At 29.8% G+C, this 17,500-nt stretch overlaps 1 protein-coding gene across 1 annotated transcript in view; it reads left to right on the top strand.

The window, feature by feature from the left end:
* The window catches only part of LOC141340180 (ceramide kinase-like protein), a 64,672-nt gene that overhangs the window by 40,681 nt on the left and 6,491 nt on the right, over nucleotides 1-17,500 (top strand). The window contains exons 3-4 of the mRNA XM_073845107.1: nucleotides 6,817-6,948; nucleotides 13,224-13,287. Of these exons, the coding sequence (XP_073701208.1) occupies nucleotides 6,817-6,948; nucleotides 13,224-13,287 (196 nt within the window). The remainder of the gene's footprint in view (nucleotides 1-6,816; nucleotides 6,949-13,223; nucleotides 13,288-17,500) is intronic.

The raw sequence follows: 17,500 nt of genomic DNA, 5'->3' as shown, positions 1-17,500 counted from the left end.
TTATAGTTCATCCAGGTCATATACACCCTTAGAAAACAAAGTACTATAGAATGTATAAACTAAACCCCTAAATGGTACATATTGGTACCTAAAATATAATAATATGTACCATTTAGGGGTAAATAAGGTACAAATATATACTTTTTAGCTTTTCTACGTAGAAAAAGTGGCAGCTTTTTCTCTGTCTGTTTTGTAAGAGTGAACAGCTTCATTCTCGGGAATAAAAAATAATAATAAATTGATAAAAATAAATGTTTTCAAAATTAATAATAATAAATATAAATGATAAATAAATATATAAATAAATAAAATAAGCATTATATTAAATGAAATAACTAAATAAATCGTTTTATGGTGCAAATTTGAGTAGTGTTGGTATTTATTTATTTTTTCTTGTACATGATCAAAAATAATAAAAAATATGTATTAATAATAATAAACGAACAAACAAACACATTGTCTTAAATAGTTGTAAACATTTAAATAAAATTAATTTATTATTATTATTATTATTATCATTTTTAGTATAAATATTTATATTATTACAATGAATTTATATTGTATTTTTAACTAACTCTAAAACTAAATATTTTTGTGATGATGCAAACTTGAGAGATGTATTTATTTATATATTTTTCAAGAAACAAGAAAAAAACTAAATATAAATATTTTCATAACAAATATTAATATTTTCACAATTAAAAATAAAACTAAATATTTTTATAATAAATATAAATGATAAATAAATAAAAATAAACATCTTAAAATAACTAAATAAATCTTTTTATGATTCAAACTTGAGTAGTGTTGGCATTTTTTTATTTTTTTTGTACATGATCAGAAAATAATAAAAAATAATATTAATAAATAAATATATAAATAAATATAATAATAAACAAATCATCTTAAGTGTAAAAAATTGTAAAAAAAATTGTAAAAAAAATTGTAAAAATGTAAAACTAACTAACTAGTTTTGTGATGATGCAAACTTAAGTGATGTGTGTATTTATTATTTATTATCAGAACAAGAAAAAAATATATAAATATTTTCATAATAAATGGAATTTATTAATGAAATTAGTTTGTAGATAAATAAATACATAAACTAGAAGTATACAGCTTCTTTTTCTGAAATAAAAATGATTATTGTTATTATATATATAATTTTTATTTATTTATTATTTTTTATGTGACCTGGACTAACTAATTTAATTATTATTTATATATTTACTAACAAATATATTTATTATTATTAGTTTGATTATAAATATTTAGATTATTACACTGAATTTAATTGAATATATACTCTTTTTTTTTTTTTTTTGGTGAAATTTGACCCAGGCATGTTCTAAACAGGTTTTATAAAATTCACACTTTTAAGCAAAAAATAGGAATAGCAGCTTTGCCTTAAAACAACTACGGAAGTGATTAACGTCAGAACATAATATTTAGATGAGTTGTCTGGTGTCCCCAGAAGGTTATAATTAACGTGTGAACGCAGATTGTCTGAAGTCTCTTTCAGGCTGCTAATCACAGTGGCCTTTTGCGGGAACACAAACAGCACTCATGGAGGTGAAACCTGAGTGTGGCCCCTTCGTCTGGATTGTCTTTCAGCGAGCTCCTGGGAGCCACCGTGCATCGCTCACACAAACATGGGATTATGTGCCATAGTAACACGCTATCGTGCATGCAGACGGGCTACGTCCCCACTCTCTCTTCTGTGGTGTTTAGATTTATCCTGAACTCCAGCTCAGATATGATCATTTAAACAACAGAAACATAGTTTCCTGTTTCACTGTAATGAATTAATAAGAGATGAGGGCTCTGTTCCAATACCTAGTGAGCTGTCTTGCTGTCTACTGCCTACATAGACAGCTACCTTCTGAGGCAGGATCCTAACTGGAATAGAACCTCAAAAGTAACTGATTTGAAGTTGGTGTTTGCATGGTGCTAAGGTAACATTGTAATATGCTAATAAACAAAAATACATATATACTCTAATATCAAATAAATGAAGTCAAGCACCAGTACTACTGTTGCATAACAGGGGAACCAATGAAAGAATGAGTGAATAAATAAATAAACAAATAAATCTATCTTTTTGTGATGATGCAAACTTATAATGTGGTTATTTATTTATTTATATTTCTTGTATATGACCAGAACAAAATATATATAATAAATAAAATAAATATTTTCATAATTCAAAATAAAAGTAAATAAAATGAATATGAATAAAATGAATTTTCATAATAAATATAAACAATAAATGAGTGAATAAATAATTTAATAAATGAAATAATAACATTTTTTTAAAATAAATAAATACATCTTTTTGTGATGACGCAAACTTGAGTAATGTGGGTTTTTATGTATTTTTTCTTGTACATGACCAGAAGAAAAAATGTTTTCAGAAATAAAATAAATATTTTAATAATTAAAAATAAATAATAAACAACAGTAAATGTTTTCATAACAAAATAAAACATTTCATACCAAATATAATAAATAAATTATTACATAATTAAATAAATAAAAACAAACATTTTCATAGTAAATATATTTTTTTCTGTTATGATGCAAACTTAGTATATTATTTTTCCTTGTTCTTTATTATAACAGAAAAACAATTAATATACATTTTTTCATAATAAATATAAATATTTCAATATTAAAAAAGGGGTACAAATATATTTGCATAATTAAAAATAAAACAGAAATAACAATATATATATATATATATATATATATATTCATAATAAAATAAAAATAAAAACTACATAATAAATGTAAATGATAAATAATTGAATGAAAAATAATAAATAAAATAAACATTTTTGTAATAAATAAATCTTTTTGTGATGATGCAAACTTGAGTAGTGTGGGTATTTATTTAGATTTTCTTGTATATGATCAGAACAATTACAAAATATTTTTTATGATAAATATAAATATAATTTCATAATTTAAAATAAATAATAAATAAACATTTTTATAATAAAAAATGTGTAGAGTATTTTTTTCTTTCTTTGTTCATAATTATAACAAGAAGAAAATAATTATCTTTTTTCATAAAATAATAAAAATAAGTATTTTAATAATTAAAATACACATTTTAATAATAAATATAAATGATGAATTAATTAATAAATAAATAAAAATAAGCATTTTTATAATAAATAAATCATTTTGTGATGATGCAAACTTGAGTAGTGTGGCTATTTATTTATTTACTTATTTATTAATTTATTTATTTATTGTACATGATCAGAACAAGAAAAAGTATAATAAAAATATTTTCATAAAAAAATTACAATTATAAAATAAATATCAATTAAAAATAAAAAAGAATAAAAATCAATGTTTTCATAATTAAAACAAAATATCAATAAAAAATATTTTCTAAAAATAAACATGTTGATAATAAATAAAAAACAAATATATAAATAATTGAATAAACAAAAATAAACATTTTCATAATAAATAAATCTTTTTGTGATGATGCAAACTTGAGTAGTGTGGCTATTTATTTATTCTTATACATGATCAGAACAAGAAAAGAAATATAAATATTTTCATAATAAAGTAAAAATAAACTTTTGATAAATATAAATAATAAATGAATTAATAAATTGATAAACAAATAAATAAATAGTCAATTTTGTAATTTTGAATATTTGTTACAAATTCATACATACATTTAAAATAAATGTTTATCTCTTTTTTCACTGACTTCACTGCAGTGCATTCTAGGATTGCCCTCTCTGCAAAGTGTACATGAGGTGCAGTACAAAATATGCATCATAAGGCACTAGTTATGCTATCTACATTTTAGCATAGCCATTATGATATAATGCTGTCTATATAGGTAGCACACAAGGTTTTGGAACAGAGCTTGAGTATCTTGGGAAACCCAGGAGACTCTTTATAAATAGCATGTTATGTGTGGGTATAGATACCTTTATGAAACGATGACGCAAATGTGGCCACTAAATCTGATGCAATAGATGAGCATTTCCTCACATCATTGTTTTCATGTGTCGTGCGGTGGGCCCGAAGCCCCCTCGGTGAGGATGAGGGTTACTGAGCCTCCTGAGCCCCATTCACAGCTATAACAGCAGCGGTGGTGCCGCCCCCCTGCACCTGCTCCCCACGAGGACCCCGCCGTCCCGGCACCACGGCCCCCAAGAGCCACATAGTGGGAGACGGGATCAGCATCCCCACGCTGAGCGAGACTCGCAGCCTTCTTTCAAGATCCCAAATCCCCCGGCCTCCCCACCTCACATCCTGCATCTACTTTCGTGCACGTTTTGTGTCTATTTGAACTGTGACCTTGGGCACCCCCTGGAACTCCAGCGCTGTGATGTCAGCAGGGGGTACGGCGGAGGGCAAGCCGAGGGTAGCGGCTCGTTAGCAGGTCGAGGGTCGAGAGCTTCAGGGGCCGGATTAGAGTAATGAGGGAGATGATGGAGGAAGGCGAGAGAGTGTTGAGCTTCACCTCAGCTTCCATCGATCTCAGACGCTCCAGGAAGGCCGGGAGAGATAAAGCTGCTCCCTAATTTCTGCTAATTATGATACGCTCTTGTATGATACACTCTTACACAGTGCTGGCTTCTCCCTGCAAAGAAGGAAGTACAGAAAATAGTCAATCAGATATTGATGGCATATCCTGGAAAAAAGTATCATTTTTACATAAATATTAAGAAGCACTTCTGAAGGATCATGTGACACTGAAGACTTGAGTAGTGATGCTAAAAATGTTGCTTTCATCACAGGAATAAATTATATTTTTAAATATATTCAAATACAAAATGTATAGTTTAATATATATATTTTTATTACTTTTATTTTTATTAATAATTTTATTATTATTATTTTATTATATATTTATGTTATTTTATATATAATAATAATAATTATTATTATTAAATACTAATATTAAATTAAAATACTAATAATATAAATAATATATTCTTATATATAAATATTAATTATTGGTATACAAATATTATTAATAATAATAATGAAATACGAATATTATCATATTTAATAATTTTATATATATTAATTTATATTTAAGTTATTAAAGTTATATATAATAATTGTATTATTATTAATTTGATAATAATAATTATTAATATATATTTAATTATTATAATAATGATTTAATAATAAAAATAATAATTAAATACTAATAATATAAATATAAATATATTATATTATATATATCATATTAATAATAACAATAACAATTAAATATGTATAATAATATTATAATTACTATATAATAAGTCTTGTTATAATAATATTAATAATAACAATAATAATTAAATACTAATCATATAAATAGTATTATATTATATAATTATATTATAACATTGTAATTATTATATATAATAATTATTTTGTTATAATAATATTAATAACAATAACAATTAAATACTTATAATAATTATGATTGTTATTATTATTATTATTATTATTATTATTATATTGTAATTAAATAATATAATTATTTTATTTTATAATAATAATAAATTATTATAATTATTATTATTACTATTATTAAATACAAATATTATAATACAATACTAATAATATAAATAATAGTATTATGTTATTATATTATATGATACTGAAAATTAATCTTTGCATCACAGGAATAAATTACATTTTAAAATATATTTAAATACAAAATGTTATATTTAATATATTTTTATTACTTTTATTTTTTATTAATTATTTTATTTTTATTACTTAAAATAAAAAAGTAAAGTAAAAAAGTGCATAAAATATACAGTTTCTTGCAGGGAATAACCCCTGAAAAAGAAAATCAAATAATAATAATAATAATAATAATAATAATAATAATAATAATAATAATTAATAAATAATAATACTTATTAACAAAAATATATATAAACAATAATAGTTATTATTATTATTATTATTATTAAGTACTAATATTGTAATAAAATACTAATAAAAATAATATATACATGGAACTTTTATAATAATATTACCAATAACAATAACAAATAAATACTCATAATATTATTATAATTATATATATATTAATATTATAATAAATGTTTAATTATGTTATAGTAATTATAATAATTATATATATATGATTTTATTATAGTTACTATATATATTATAATTAATTATATATATTAATAACACTAATAATAGTAATTGTAATAATAATAATAATATAATTTTAATTATAATATAATTATTATTATTGTATACATATATTATTTATAATGGTATATACAATATATATATATATATATATATATATATATATATATATATATATATATATATATATATATATATATATATATATACCCATATAATATTCACATATAATGCATTAATTACCCCACTTTCTAGTTATTGGTATCATTCGTCAAAAACACATATCGCATATCACTCAACTACTTCTTCCACCTCAAGCGTGAACAGAGAGAAGCAGAGCGCCTACATGGTGTATTTATTCAAGCTTTCTCCTCATTCTTGGCAGCCGTTCAGCCGCTGTAAACAACAGACACTGATCTGACCTTTTCAATTGGTGGAGACTGAACTCACGCTGTGTGAGAGGCATTCTGCAGCAAGGGTGGCAGACAAAAGCTGAACTCACGACAAGAAATCGTTATTATGTAGGACAGGGGCTCTGGCTCACATTAACAGATGTGCACTTCTCTAAACTGGATGAGAATCAAGCACTTAAATGAACGCCCATGGGATTCATGACACAAGGGGATTGATGAATCTTCCCGCTCTTTTGTTGTTTTCTTTGCTCTGCAGGTTTCAAGAACCGTCCCAAGTCTCTCAAAGTCTTTGTGAACCCCGTCAGCCACAAGAAAGAGGCGTACCAGCTCTACCTGGACGAAGTTGCCCCGCTTTTCAAGCTCGCTGACATAGAAGCTGACGTGACCAGTAAGTTTAATGCATCTGCGCTACACAGGATAGCAAATGGCTAGCTTTTCCTCTTAGATTCAGCATGAAACCTTTACGCACAGGTGATTGCCGCCCCCTCAGGCCTCACTCGAGGTCGAAGTGCATTAGCGTCTGCCCTCAGGGTTTGTTCGCTCATAGGATTCATCCCTCAGTGCTCAACAATTCCCTATATGCTAACAAGCTGGTGCTTTACGCCATTAGGCATTGGCAGTGGATCATAGGAAATCAATATTTTAGGGTGCGGAATGTCTATGTTAATGCATCATTTGAATACACACTCAAAAGCCAAATTAATCATGTTTACCATTTTAATTGCCATCCCTCTATGCAATTTACTAAAAACCAACATTAAAGGAAAAAAAGTATTACAGTTGACTAATAATATATTGGATATAAAATTGTATGCTTTCGTACGAATATAGACGGAATCACCAAAACATAAAATAGTGGGGTTTTTTTTGCTTGTATAATATGTTATTATACCGTATTGAAGAAGTTCACTTCCAGAATGAAAATTTCCTTATAATGTTCTCACCCCCATGCAATGTTCATGATGTTCATGGCTTTCTTTCTTCAGTCGCAAAGAAATTAAGGTTTTTGGGGAAACATTTCAGGATTTTTCTCCATATAGTGGACTTCAGTGGTGGCCAACGGGTTGAAGGTCCAAATTGCTGTTTCAATGCAGCTTCAAAGGGCTCTACATGATCCCAGCCTTATCTAGAAAAACAGTCTGCCATTTTTGAAAATAAATAAAAATGTACAGTTAAGGGTCAAAAGTATACATACACCTTGCAGAATCTGCAAAATGTTAATTATTTTACCAAGATGCATGTTGTTGTTTTTTATTCAGTACTGATCTGAATAAGATATTTCACATAAAAGACATATAGTCCACAAGAGAAAATGATAGTTGAATTTATAAAAACGACCCTGTTCAAAAGTTTACATGCACTTGATTCTTAATACTGTGTGTTACTTGAATGATCCACAGCTGTTTGTATTTTTTGTTTAGTGATAGTTTTTCATTTGTCCCTTATTTTTCCTCAACAGTTAAACTGCCTGCTGTTTTTCAGAAAAATCCTTCAGATCCCACAAATTCTTTGGTTTTTCAGCATTTTTGTGTATTTGAACCCTTTTCAACAATGACTGTATGATTTTGAGATCTTTTCACACTGAGGACAACTAAGGGACTCATATGCAACTATCACAGAAGGGTCAAACGTTCACTGATGCTCCAGAAGGAAAAACAATGCATTAAGAGCCAGGGGGTGAAAACTTTTGAACAGAATAAAGATGTGTACACTTTTCTAATTTTGCCTAAATATCTTTATTTTTTTCATTTAGTACTACCCTTCAGAAGCTCGAAAAGATACTTACATGTTTCCCAGAAGACAAAATAAGTTAAATTTACCCTGATCTTCAAATTCAAAAAGTTTTCACCCCTGGCTCTTATTGCATTGTTTTTTCTTCTGAAGCATCTGTGAGAGTTTGTACCTTCTGTAATAGTTGCATATGAGTCTCGAAGTTGTCCTCAGTGTGAAAAGATGGATCTCAAAATCATACAGTCATTGCTAGAAAGGGTTCAAACACACAAAATTCTGAAAAGGCAAAGAATTTGTGGAAGCTGAAGGATTTTTCTGAAGAACAGCAGGCAGTTTAACTGTTCAGGACAAACAAGGGACTATGAACCACTATCATTAAAAAAATAAAATAAAAAAATAAAAAGAAGTGGATCAAGTGGATGAAAACTTTTGAATAAATTCAACTATTATTTTCTCTTGTGGACTGTATGTAAACATCTTTTATATGACAAATCTTATTCAGGTCAGAACAATTCTGCAAGGCGTATGTAAACTTTTGAACTCAACTGTATATACCTTTAACCGCAAATGCTCATCTTCCTTTACATAATTACGTTGGAAAGGTTGTGCATGGTTTGTTCTTCATCTGTGTACTTCGGTTCAAAAAATCAAATTTTCTCCTTCAACTTCAAAATCTTCCAATATCGCTTTTTTACCTTTTTTTTTGTAAATGGCATTTGACTTTCTGTGCATGTTCACTTTGTAAATCCTGGGTTGGTACTTCCGCCTACATCATATGTGTGTGATTACGTACTGTAATGCGTGAGGTTGAGCTAGTACAAAATGAGCATTCGTGGTTAAAAAGTATACAAATTTGTATTTTTCTTAGAAAATGACAGAACATTTCACTAGATAAGACCCTTAATCCTAGTCTGGCATCGTTTAGAGCCCTTTGAAGCTGCACTGAAACTTGGACCTTCAACCCGTTGGCCACCATTGAAGTCCACTAAATAGAGAAAAATCCTTGAATGTTTTCCTCAAAAATCTAATTTCTTTTCATCTGAAGAAAGAAAGACATAAACATACTGAAGTAAGTAAACTGTCAGGAAATTTTATTTCTAGAAGTGAACTAAAAATTTTGTTCGATCTGCTTATGCCGTACTAAGAGTTAGGTTTGGAGGAGAACCCAAAAATCATGTTTCTGTACAAATCACATTCTATGAATTCAAATGAAATCACCACCTCGTAAAACGGTTATGTTTTCCCATGAGATTAGTCTGAGTTAATCAAATTATTTAGCTTTATTAAATTTGGCTTGCTTAGCACAAACTGATCAAATCTATATAGTCTACAATAGAGTTATTTTGCTTTGTTAAAAATGATGTTGGTTTTGCATTTTTAAATTGGCTTGCTGTAGCTCAAACAGTGCTAGGTGCTAGGAAATGCATAAAATGCATATCAGATGTGACGCTTATGAATATGCGCAAATGTTTGTACAACCAAGCTCTCCTTTTCTTTTATTCCTACCTCTCTCAACATCTCTCTGCAGTGTGTTTATGTGTTTGACGTTGTGTATGTATGTGTGTGTGCTCATACTGGAAGTAGCAGCTGTACAACACTGCTGTGGATGGTTCTAAATGCATCTCACACTCATAATGACAGGAGAAGTGTATCCTCCGTCAGTAACCTGACCCAAGGGGAGGGACTGCACCCATCTGTTCTAACACAGTGCGGGACTCCCCCCTCTCCTCCCCTTTACCCACCTCCTCACACACACAAACACACACACAGGACTCCGTACTATACGTGCATAGACAACCTCGCACTACTACACACACACCCCCGAACACGCACCAGGCGCCCCCTGCTTTTGGGAAGGGGACTCCACAATCTGTGCTCTAATGAATGTGGCTACCTGATTCCAGAAGCCATTTGAACAGTAATAGAATCCGTTTCCTGATGATGTGCTCCCGAGGGCAGAGGCTGAGAGCTCGAGGTGGAGCCATTAAACAACATTTTACCTAATAGAAATTAAATATCTCATTCTGCCGCTTGGAACGCAGAGCTTTGAGAATATACGTGATCGAATTAGCTCTATAGACTTTGCGAGAGATGAACAGGCAGTATTAGCGAACTGTCAACGTTCGAGAGAAGCAATTACAGTGTGTAATGCACAGCTATTTACTGAAAACCAAAGCTTGTACATGGAAATCTCATTTTTGGCACTTGCATGGTCATTTAAGAATCTAATTTAGCATTTTATGTGCTTAGGCCGAAGTTTGATTTTTAACTAAATTGAATGATATTTCACAGCTCAGGCCAGAATGTGTCTTACTCAGTGAGATTTGAAAAAGCTACCTGGGTTGTGGTTTTGTTTGGCAAGGTCAGGGCCACATGATCCTTTAAGTTCACTTTGATTTGCAAGCACTCCCCCTACAGGTCAGCACTGAGAATTGAACTTAATACTGTTGTCTATGACTGTCTGGAACTGCATACTACTATTATACTACTAACAGCATACTACTATTACATTACTATTACTACTAGTAACATACTACTATTTCTGTAGCATAAGTAAATGTATATACAGTATGTCCAGCTCAGTGTACAGTACATATAGCAAAGCATACTGCACAGAATACTGTATTCCACAGTGTAATACCTTTTATTTCCATGTCACGAATGAACTGTTAATAATATAAGTGGCATTTTTAGGCAACTTTTGACTGATGTTTTTAGACAAATGTTGATTAAAAAAATAATTTTCAATATATTTTTTTTATTATTACAAATGCATATTTATTAATTGCAAACAGGAGCAGTCAACCTACTGTGGTTTTATTTTAATAGATTTTAAATAAATTAATTATTTTATTCAGCAAGGACAAATTAAATTGATCACAACTTTCTACATTGTTACATTTTAATAATAATCATAATTTTAAAATAAATTATGTTCTTTTGAACTTTTTATTTGTCAAAGAATCCTGATAAAATCAAAAATTAAATTAAAATGTATCATGTTATTTAACAAAAATATCAAGCAAAATTTTCCACATTAATGATAATAAGAAATGTTTCTTGAGAAGCAAATCAGCATATTAGAATGATTTCTGAAGGATCATGTGACTCTGAAGACAGTAATGCAGTAATGATGCTGAAAATTTAGTTTTGCCATCACCTGAATAAATTACAATAAATAGATTTCAAAATCTATTAAAATTGAAAAAATAAGTTATTTTATTTGTAATATTTCACAATATTGCTGTTTCAGTGTATTTTTTTATCAAATAAATGCAGCCTTGGTAAGATGTTGAAAAAAAAAAAAACGTACTAAGCATGTAATGTGTGAGTTTCAGAAATAAGAAAATGTAAAAAATTAAATTAAATTAATAAAAATAAATGCAGGCTTGGTAAGACATTAAAAAGATCTTACCAACCCCAAACACACATAATATGTGAGTTCCAGAAATATATATATATTTTTTAAAAAGCAGCAATGGTAAGACATTAAAAAAATTACCAACCCCAAACACACATCTTATGTGAGTTTCATTAATTAATAATACAAAAAAATAATAATAATAAAAAATAAAAAATAAATGCAGCTATGGTAAGACAATAAAAAAAAAATCATACCAACTCCAAACACATATAATATGTGACTCTGGATCACTCTTAGGTTTTTTTAATTTTTTGAAATTGAGATTTATACATCATCTGAAAGCTGAATAAAAAAAGCTTTTTTCCATTGATGTATGGTTTGTTAGGACACAAGAGAGATACAACTATTTGAAAATCAAAAAATTTAGAAAAAAAAAATACTGAGAAACTTGCTTTTAAAGTTGTCCAAATGAAGTTCTTACCAATGCATATTACTATCAAAAATGAAGTTTGATATATTTACAGTAGGAAATTTACAAAATATATTAATGGAACATGATCTATAAATAATATCCTAATAATTTTTGGCATAAAGGAAAATTTGATAATTTTGACCCATACAATGTATTGCTGGCTATTGCTACAAACATCCCTGTGCTACTTATGACTGATTTTGTGGTCCAGGGTCACAGATGTGAGTTTCAGAAATTAATAATAAAAAAGGCAGCTTGGTAAGACATTAAATTAAATACATATAATATGTGAGTTTGAGAAATTCATTAATTTAAAAAAAAATAATAATTTAAAGCTATAATCGCATGATTTTCTATTACCACAGTTGTGTGCATGTTTCGTGGTCCCTGTGCGTCTGTGTTTGAGCTGGTACCAGGGATAGCCAGGCGTGTCATAATGAACAGACACAGCACTTGCATTTTTGTGTGCATCGTGAAACACATTCTTAAACAACAAAAAAACATCCATCTGCAAGTGTCACATCAGCCACGGTGAGCCCTTTGATGGGTGGTCACAGCTGGGACCCGCTCCATGGCGGAGGTGCCCCAGAAAATGCTAAGTGGGGCACGGGCGTGCACAATGCCATCTGCGGCATGCCACCCCTCTTCCCCCGCATTCAGTGGCATTCTTTCGTGCCACATGGGCCAGGGGTTTCTGCCACACGACACCAAAACTGAATCGACTATTATACAGGATCAAAACTTCACCGACCCTATTTTTTCTGACCCATGACCCTTTGTTTACCTTGTCACCCAAGTTACATCACAGTTCTGCAGTGACTGCAAACCACACGGCGAATGCTGGGAAAAATCTTGACCTTGTTTTGTGCGGCTTGGGCAAGCCGGATACAAGAGCGTTTGCCTCTTTGTACCACAACTCATATTCTTGATTAAAAATGCAAACAGCAAGTATAAATTCTGCTTTACAGCCAGGACCATATGTTCGGCTTAAGCCATTTGCCAATGCCTGGAAAAGGGTACTAAAGGCAGTTTGGAGTGCTTTCGTTTTTTTTTTTTTTTTTTTGTTAAAAAAACATTAACTCTTTCTTTTCCACAGTCACTAAGAGAAAGGGCCACGCACTGTCCATTCTGAAAGACTGCAGCTTGGAAGACTATGATGGGTACGTATACTTCATGTTTTATAGTAATGGTAAAAAAAAAAAAAAAAAACTAAATATATAGCTTAAATATTGTTTCCTCCAAAGAGGCAAGGGAGGCATGCCTCCTCAAGATATTGGGAAAAAATATACAAAAATAAAACAACGCCAGTATTACCAAATTTAACATTAAAAAAAGTGTATAAATCACTAGTTTTTCTAAAGAAACATTTTTCAAGTGTGACACCAGCAGGTAAAGTTACAGCAAAGAGTCCACATCTTTTTTGCCTCCCCTGAGCCCATTGAGTTTTAACAGACTCCCTAAAGCGTGTGGTGAGTTTGGTGGGGGGTAATTAGGAATGAATGGGGAAAGTCATGTTAAAGGATGCAATGTCTTCAGAGCGATTTAATTAGATATGACTGGTTTTGTTCGGCTGTGATTGGTTCATGCAATAAATCCCGCCTTATATGTTTGCGTTCGCGAATCAGTCTGAATGAACAATATAATGGCGTTAATGGAAAGACTAATTTAAAAAAGTAAGTAAACAACTCACACACTTAGATATTACGACAGCATTTTAGTGCCAAATTAAAAAATAAAAAAAATCTAAGATTTATTAGAAATATTATGAGAACAAAGTCGAAGTGTTTTGAGAATAAAGTCAAAATGTTTCAAGAATAAAGTCAAAATATTTTGAGAATGAAGTCAAAATTATGAGAATTAATTTGCAGCAAAAAATTTAAGTTATAATATTTTGAGTATATTTGGCCCGGATTGGGAGCACTGAGATATTCCAAAGTCTTCAAAATCTGCTTTTATTCTCAAAACATTTCAACTTTGTTCTCAAAAAAATGTATTCTCGAAATTTCGACTTTATTCTCGAAACATTTCGACTTTATTCTTGAAACATTTTGATTTTCTTCTCGCAATTTCGACTTTATTCTTATAATTTCAACTTTGTTTTTGAAACATTTCAAATTTATTCTTGAAATTTTGACTTTATTCTCGAAACATTTTGAGTTAATTCTTGTAATTTCTACGTTGTCCTCAAAACATTTAAACTTTATTCTCGAAAAATTTCGATTTTATTCTTGTAATTTTGACTTTATTCTTGTAATTTCGACTTTGTTTTCAAAACATTTCAAATTTATTCTTGAAATTTTGACTTTATTCTCGAAACATTGACTTAATTCTTGTAATTTCTACATTATCCTAAAAACATTTAAACTTTATTCTCAAAACATTTAAAATTTATTCTCAAAACATTTCAACTTTATTCTCGTAATTTCGACTTTATTCTTGAAACATTTCAACATTATTCTTGTAATTTCAACTTTATTCTCAAAACATTTAAAATTTATTCTTGTAATTTCGACTTTATTCTCGAAACATTTCAACTTTATTCTCGAAACATTTCAACTTTATTCTCGAAACATTAGACTTTATTCTTGTATTCTCGACTTTATTCTCGAAATGTTTCAAGTTTCATGAAACATTTCAACTTTATTCTCATAATTTCAACCTTATTCTCGAAACATTTAGACTTTATTCTCAAACATTTCAAATTTATTCTCGAAACATTTCAACTTTATTCTCAAAACATTTCAACTTTATTCTCGACACATTTCAAATTTATTCTCGAAATTTTGACTTTATTCTCAAAACATTTCAACTTTATTATTCTCAAAATATTCAGACTTTTTCGAAACATTATGACTTTAATCTCTTAATTTTGTTTTTATTTTTTAACATGGCACTAAAACGCTGTCGTATAGATATAACCACTAAAATGCCACAAAAACACAATCTGTGGGAGTTTTTAGTGAGTAACCAGCTTGGTGAAATTTAAAGTACATTTGCGTGTTTATGACCAATATTTACAGAGCTTTGATGACTGATGATCTGAAAAGTTCAAAAATAGTTAAAAGTTAACTATTAAAAAGAATAGCTGAACATAAGTTAACAAGTAAAATGTATTCTTTAAATTGTTACTGCCTTGAGTTATTGTAATAAATGTAAACTGCTTAAAAATACATTTTAGTCACAGAAAGCTATCATACGGCTTCAGAAGATTTCACAACTACTTTTCTGGTGCGTTGTAGTCCTTTTGGGTGTTTGACAACGTCTGGTCACTATTTACTTTCACTAGAACAGCTTGGCCATTCTTCTAAATAAGAAAGCAAGAAAGAAAAAGTATCACTGAACAACATAAGCATGACAACTCTAGTTTAAAAGAAGAACTATCCCTTTAAAGGGCGCTTTATGATGCAAGTGAAGATGGCATGGATTCAAAGCCAGATGACAGAGTAATCCTGCCTCTCTCGAGGTGACATTTAGCCTTAATAAATAAAGTAGTGTTTGGGACAGAGAGTGAGAGAGAAAGGCAGAGGTGGATTTTTGCAAAATGAGTGATAATACTTTGATTGGAGCGGCGTGCCGCAGGGCCCAGTGCGGAGCTCTCCGGTAGAGCAGGTCTCTCCGGTGCGGCTCGGCAGGTGGCTCCTTAATTACCTGTTCTGGAAGCAGTGATGAAGTACCGCCATCCAGCCGACCGCGGGTGCGGGGCATCGCTCACACCACATCGTACGGTCTCTCTCCGCGTGCTCCAGTACTTCTCACAATTAGCTCCTCTTAAATATCTCCGGCCCCGGCTTAACGCTCATCCGTTACTGCCGCCCTACTGTTCCGCTGCATCCTCTGGGCTCGGTGGGAGGGGACGTGCTGGGTCTGGCACAGTGGTCTTTGATTAAAAACACAGCGTGCAGGTTCACGGCAGTGACAAAGGGACAAGGGCAAGCACCGAGCGAAGAACACATTCACGTTGAATGGTGATTAATCTGTGGTGTATGAAGGTGGTAAGAAGGCTTGGTGGCCGGGTTCTTGCGAATCTAGAAATAAAGAGATCAGACACTGTAAGAGGTCGTAGTGGAACTTCAACAGTAAGATGAAGTTTGCTTAGGAAGACATAAAACCACAGGTTTCAGGATCACTGGGCTTGATAGTAATGCTTCAAAGAGGTGGTGTCGGTATTACTGTGAGGCCTATATAGGGCTAGGCAGTATCACAATGTATTAACTGATGATAGAGATGTGTGTAATACATATGTGTGTTTTTTTTTATTTGAAAGCGAAGAAGAAACATGGAGGAATGCAAAACAGATAGCAGGAAGTATTCCAATCAAGTCTAGATGAGGAAAAATGGCAGATTTTAGTGGTTTATAGCAATTTGCTGCATTAATATTGAATTTAATTGACGTGAAGCTGTTTGGGAAAAAAGTGAAATGCTGGGAAAAAAATAGAGAAAATAATAAAGTCAGATGATTTTAAAGTATTTAATTCACTGGACTGTCAAACAAATATGTATTACCACATGTATATTTAAAATATTTTTACATTTTACCCTACTGTTTTTTTCTTACAGTTACTGTTTGGGATCTGTAAGATTATTATTATTTTTTAATGTTTTTTTTAAAGTTTTGTATGCTCACCAAGGCTGTTTTTTTATTTGATAAAACTGTAATATTTAAAAAATATGTATTATTATATTTATTTAAATAATATATTAATATTTCTGTTTGAATATATTATAAATGTAAGTTATTCCTGTGATGGCAAAAATAAATAAATAAATAAATAAAAATCAAATAAATAAAAAGTTAAAATAAATGAATAAATAAATGATTACTTTTGCAAAGCTATATGTCACTCCAGTTTTAATGTCACATTTTCCTTCAGAAATCATTGTATAATGTTGATTTGGTACTTAAAAAACAATTTTTTCCCCATCTGAAAACATTTTTTTAAGGATTTTGATGAGCAGAAATTTTGCTCAACATAGCTGTATTTATTTAATCAAAATACAGTAAAAACTGTAATATGAAATATTTGTATTATTTAAATAATATATTTATATTTATGTTTGAATAGTTTATACATGTAAGTTATTCCTGTGATGGCAATGCTGAATTTTTATCCATCATAAAAAATAAAAATAAATAAATAAATACATACATAAATAATTACTAATTTTGCAAAGCCATAAATGTCACTCCAGTCTTCAATGTCATATTTACTTCAGAAATCATTGTATAATGAATATGAATATTTTATACATGCAAGATATTCCTGTGATGGCAAGGCTGAATTTTCATCCATTAATAAAATAAAATAAAATATTTTAAATTAATTAATTCATTAATTACTCTTTTGCAAAGCCATAAATGTAATTACTCCAGTC

This window comes from Garra rufa, chromosome 8 (genome assembly GCF_049309525.1).
Source record: "Garra rufa chromosome 8, GarRuf1.0, whole genome shotgun sequence".
Taxonomy (NCBI): domain Eukaryota; kingdom Metazoa; phylum Chordata; class Actinopteri; order Cypriniformes; family Cyprinidae; genus Garra; species Garra rufa.
The sequence above is the reverse complement of the archived record's forward strand: the minus strand, read 5'-3'. Positions and strand labels throughout refer to the sequence as shown.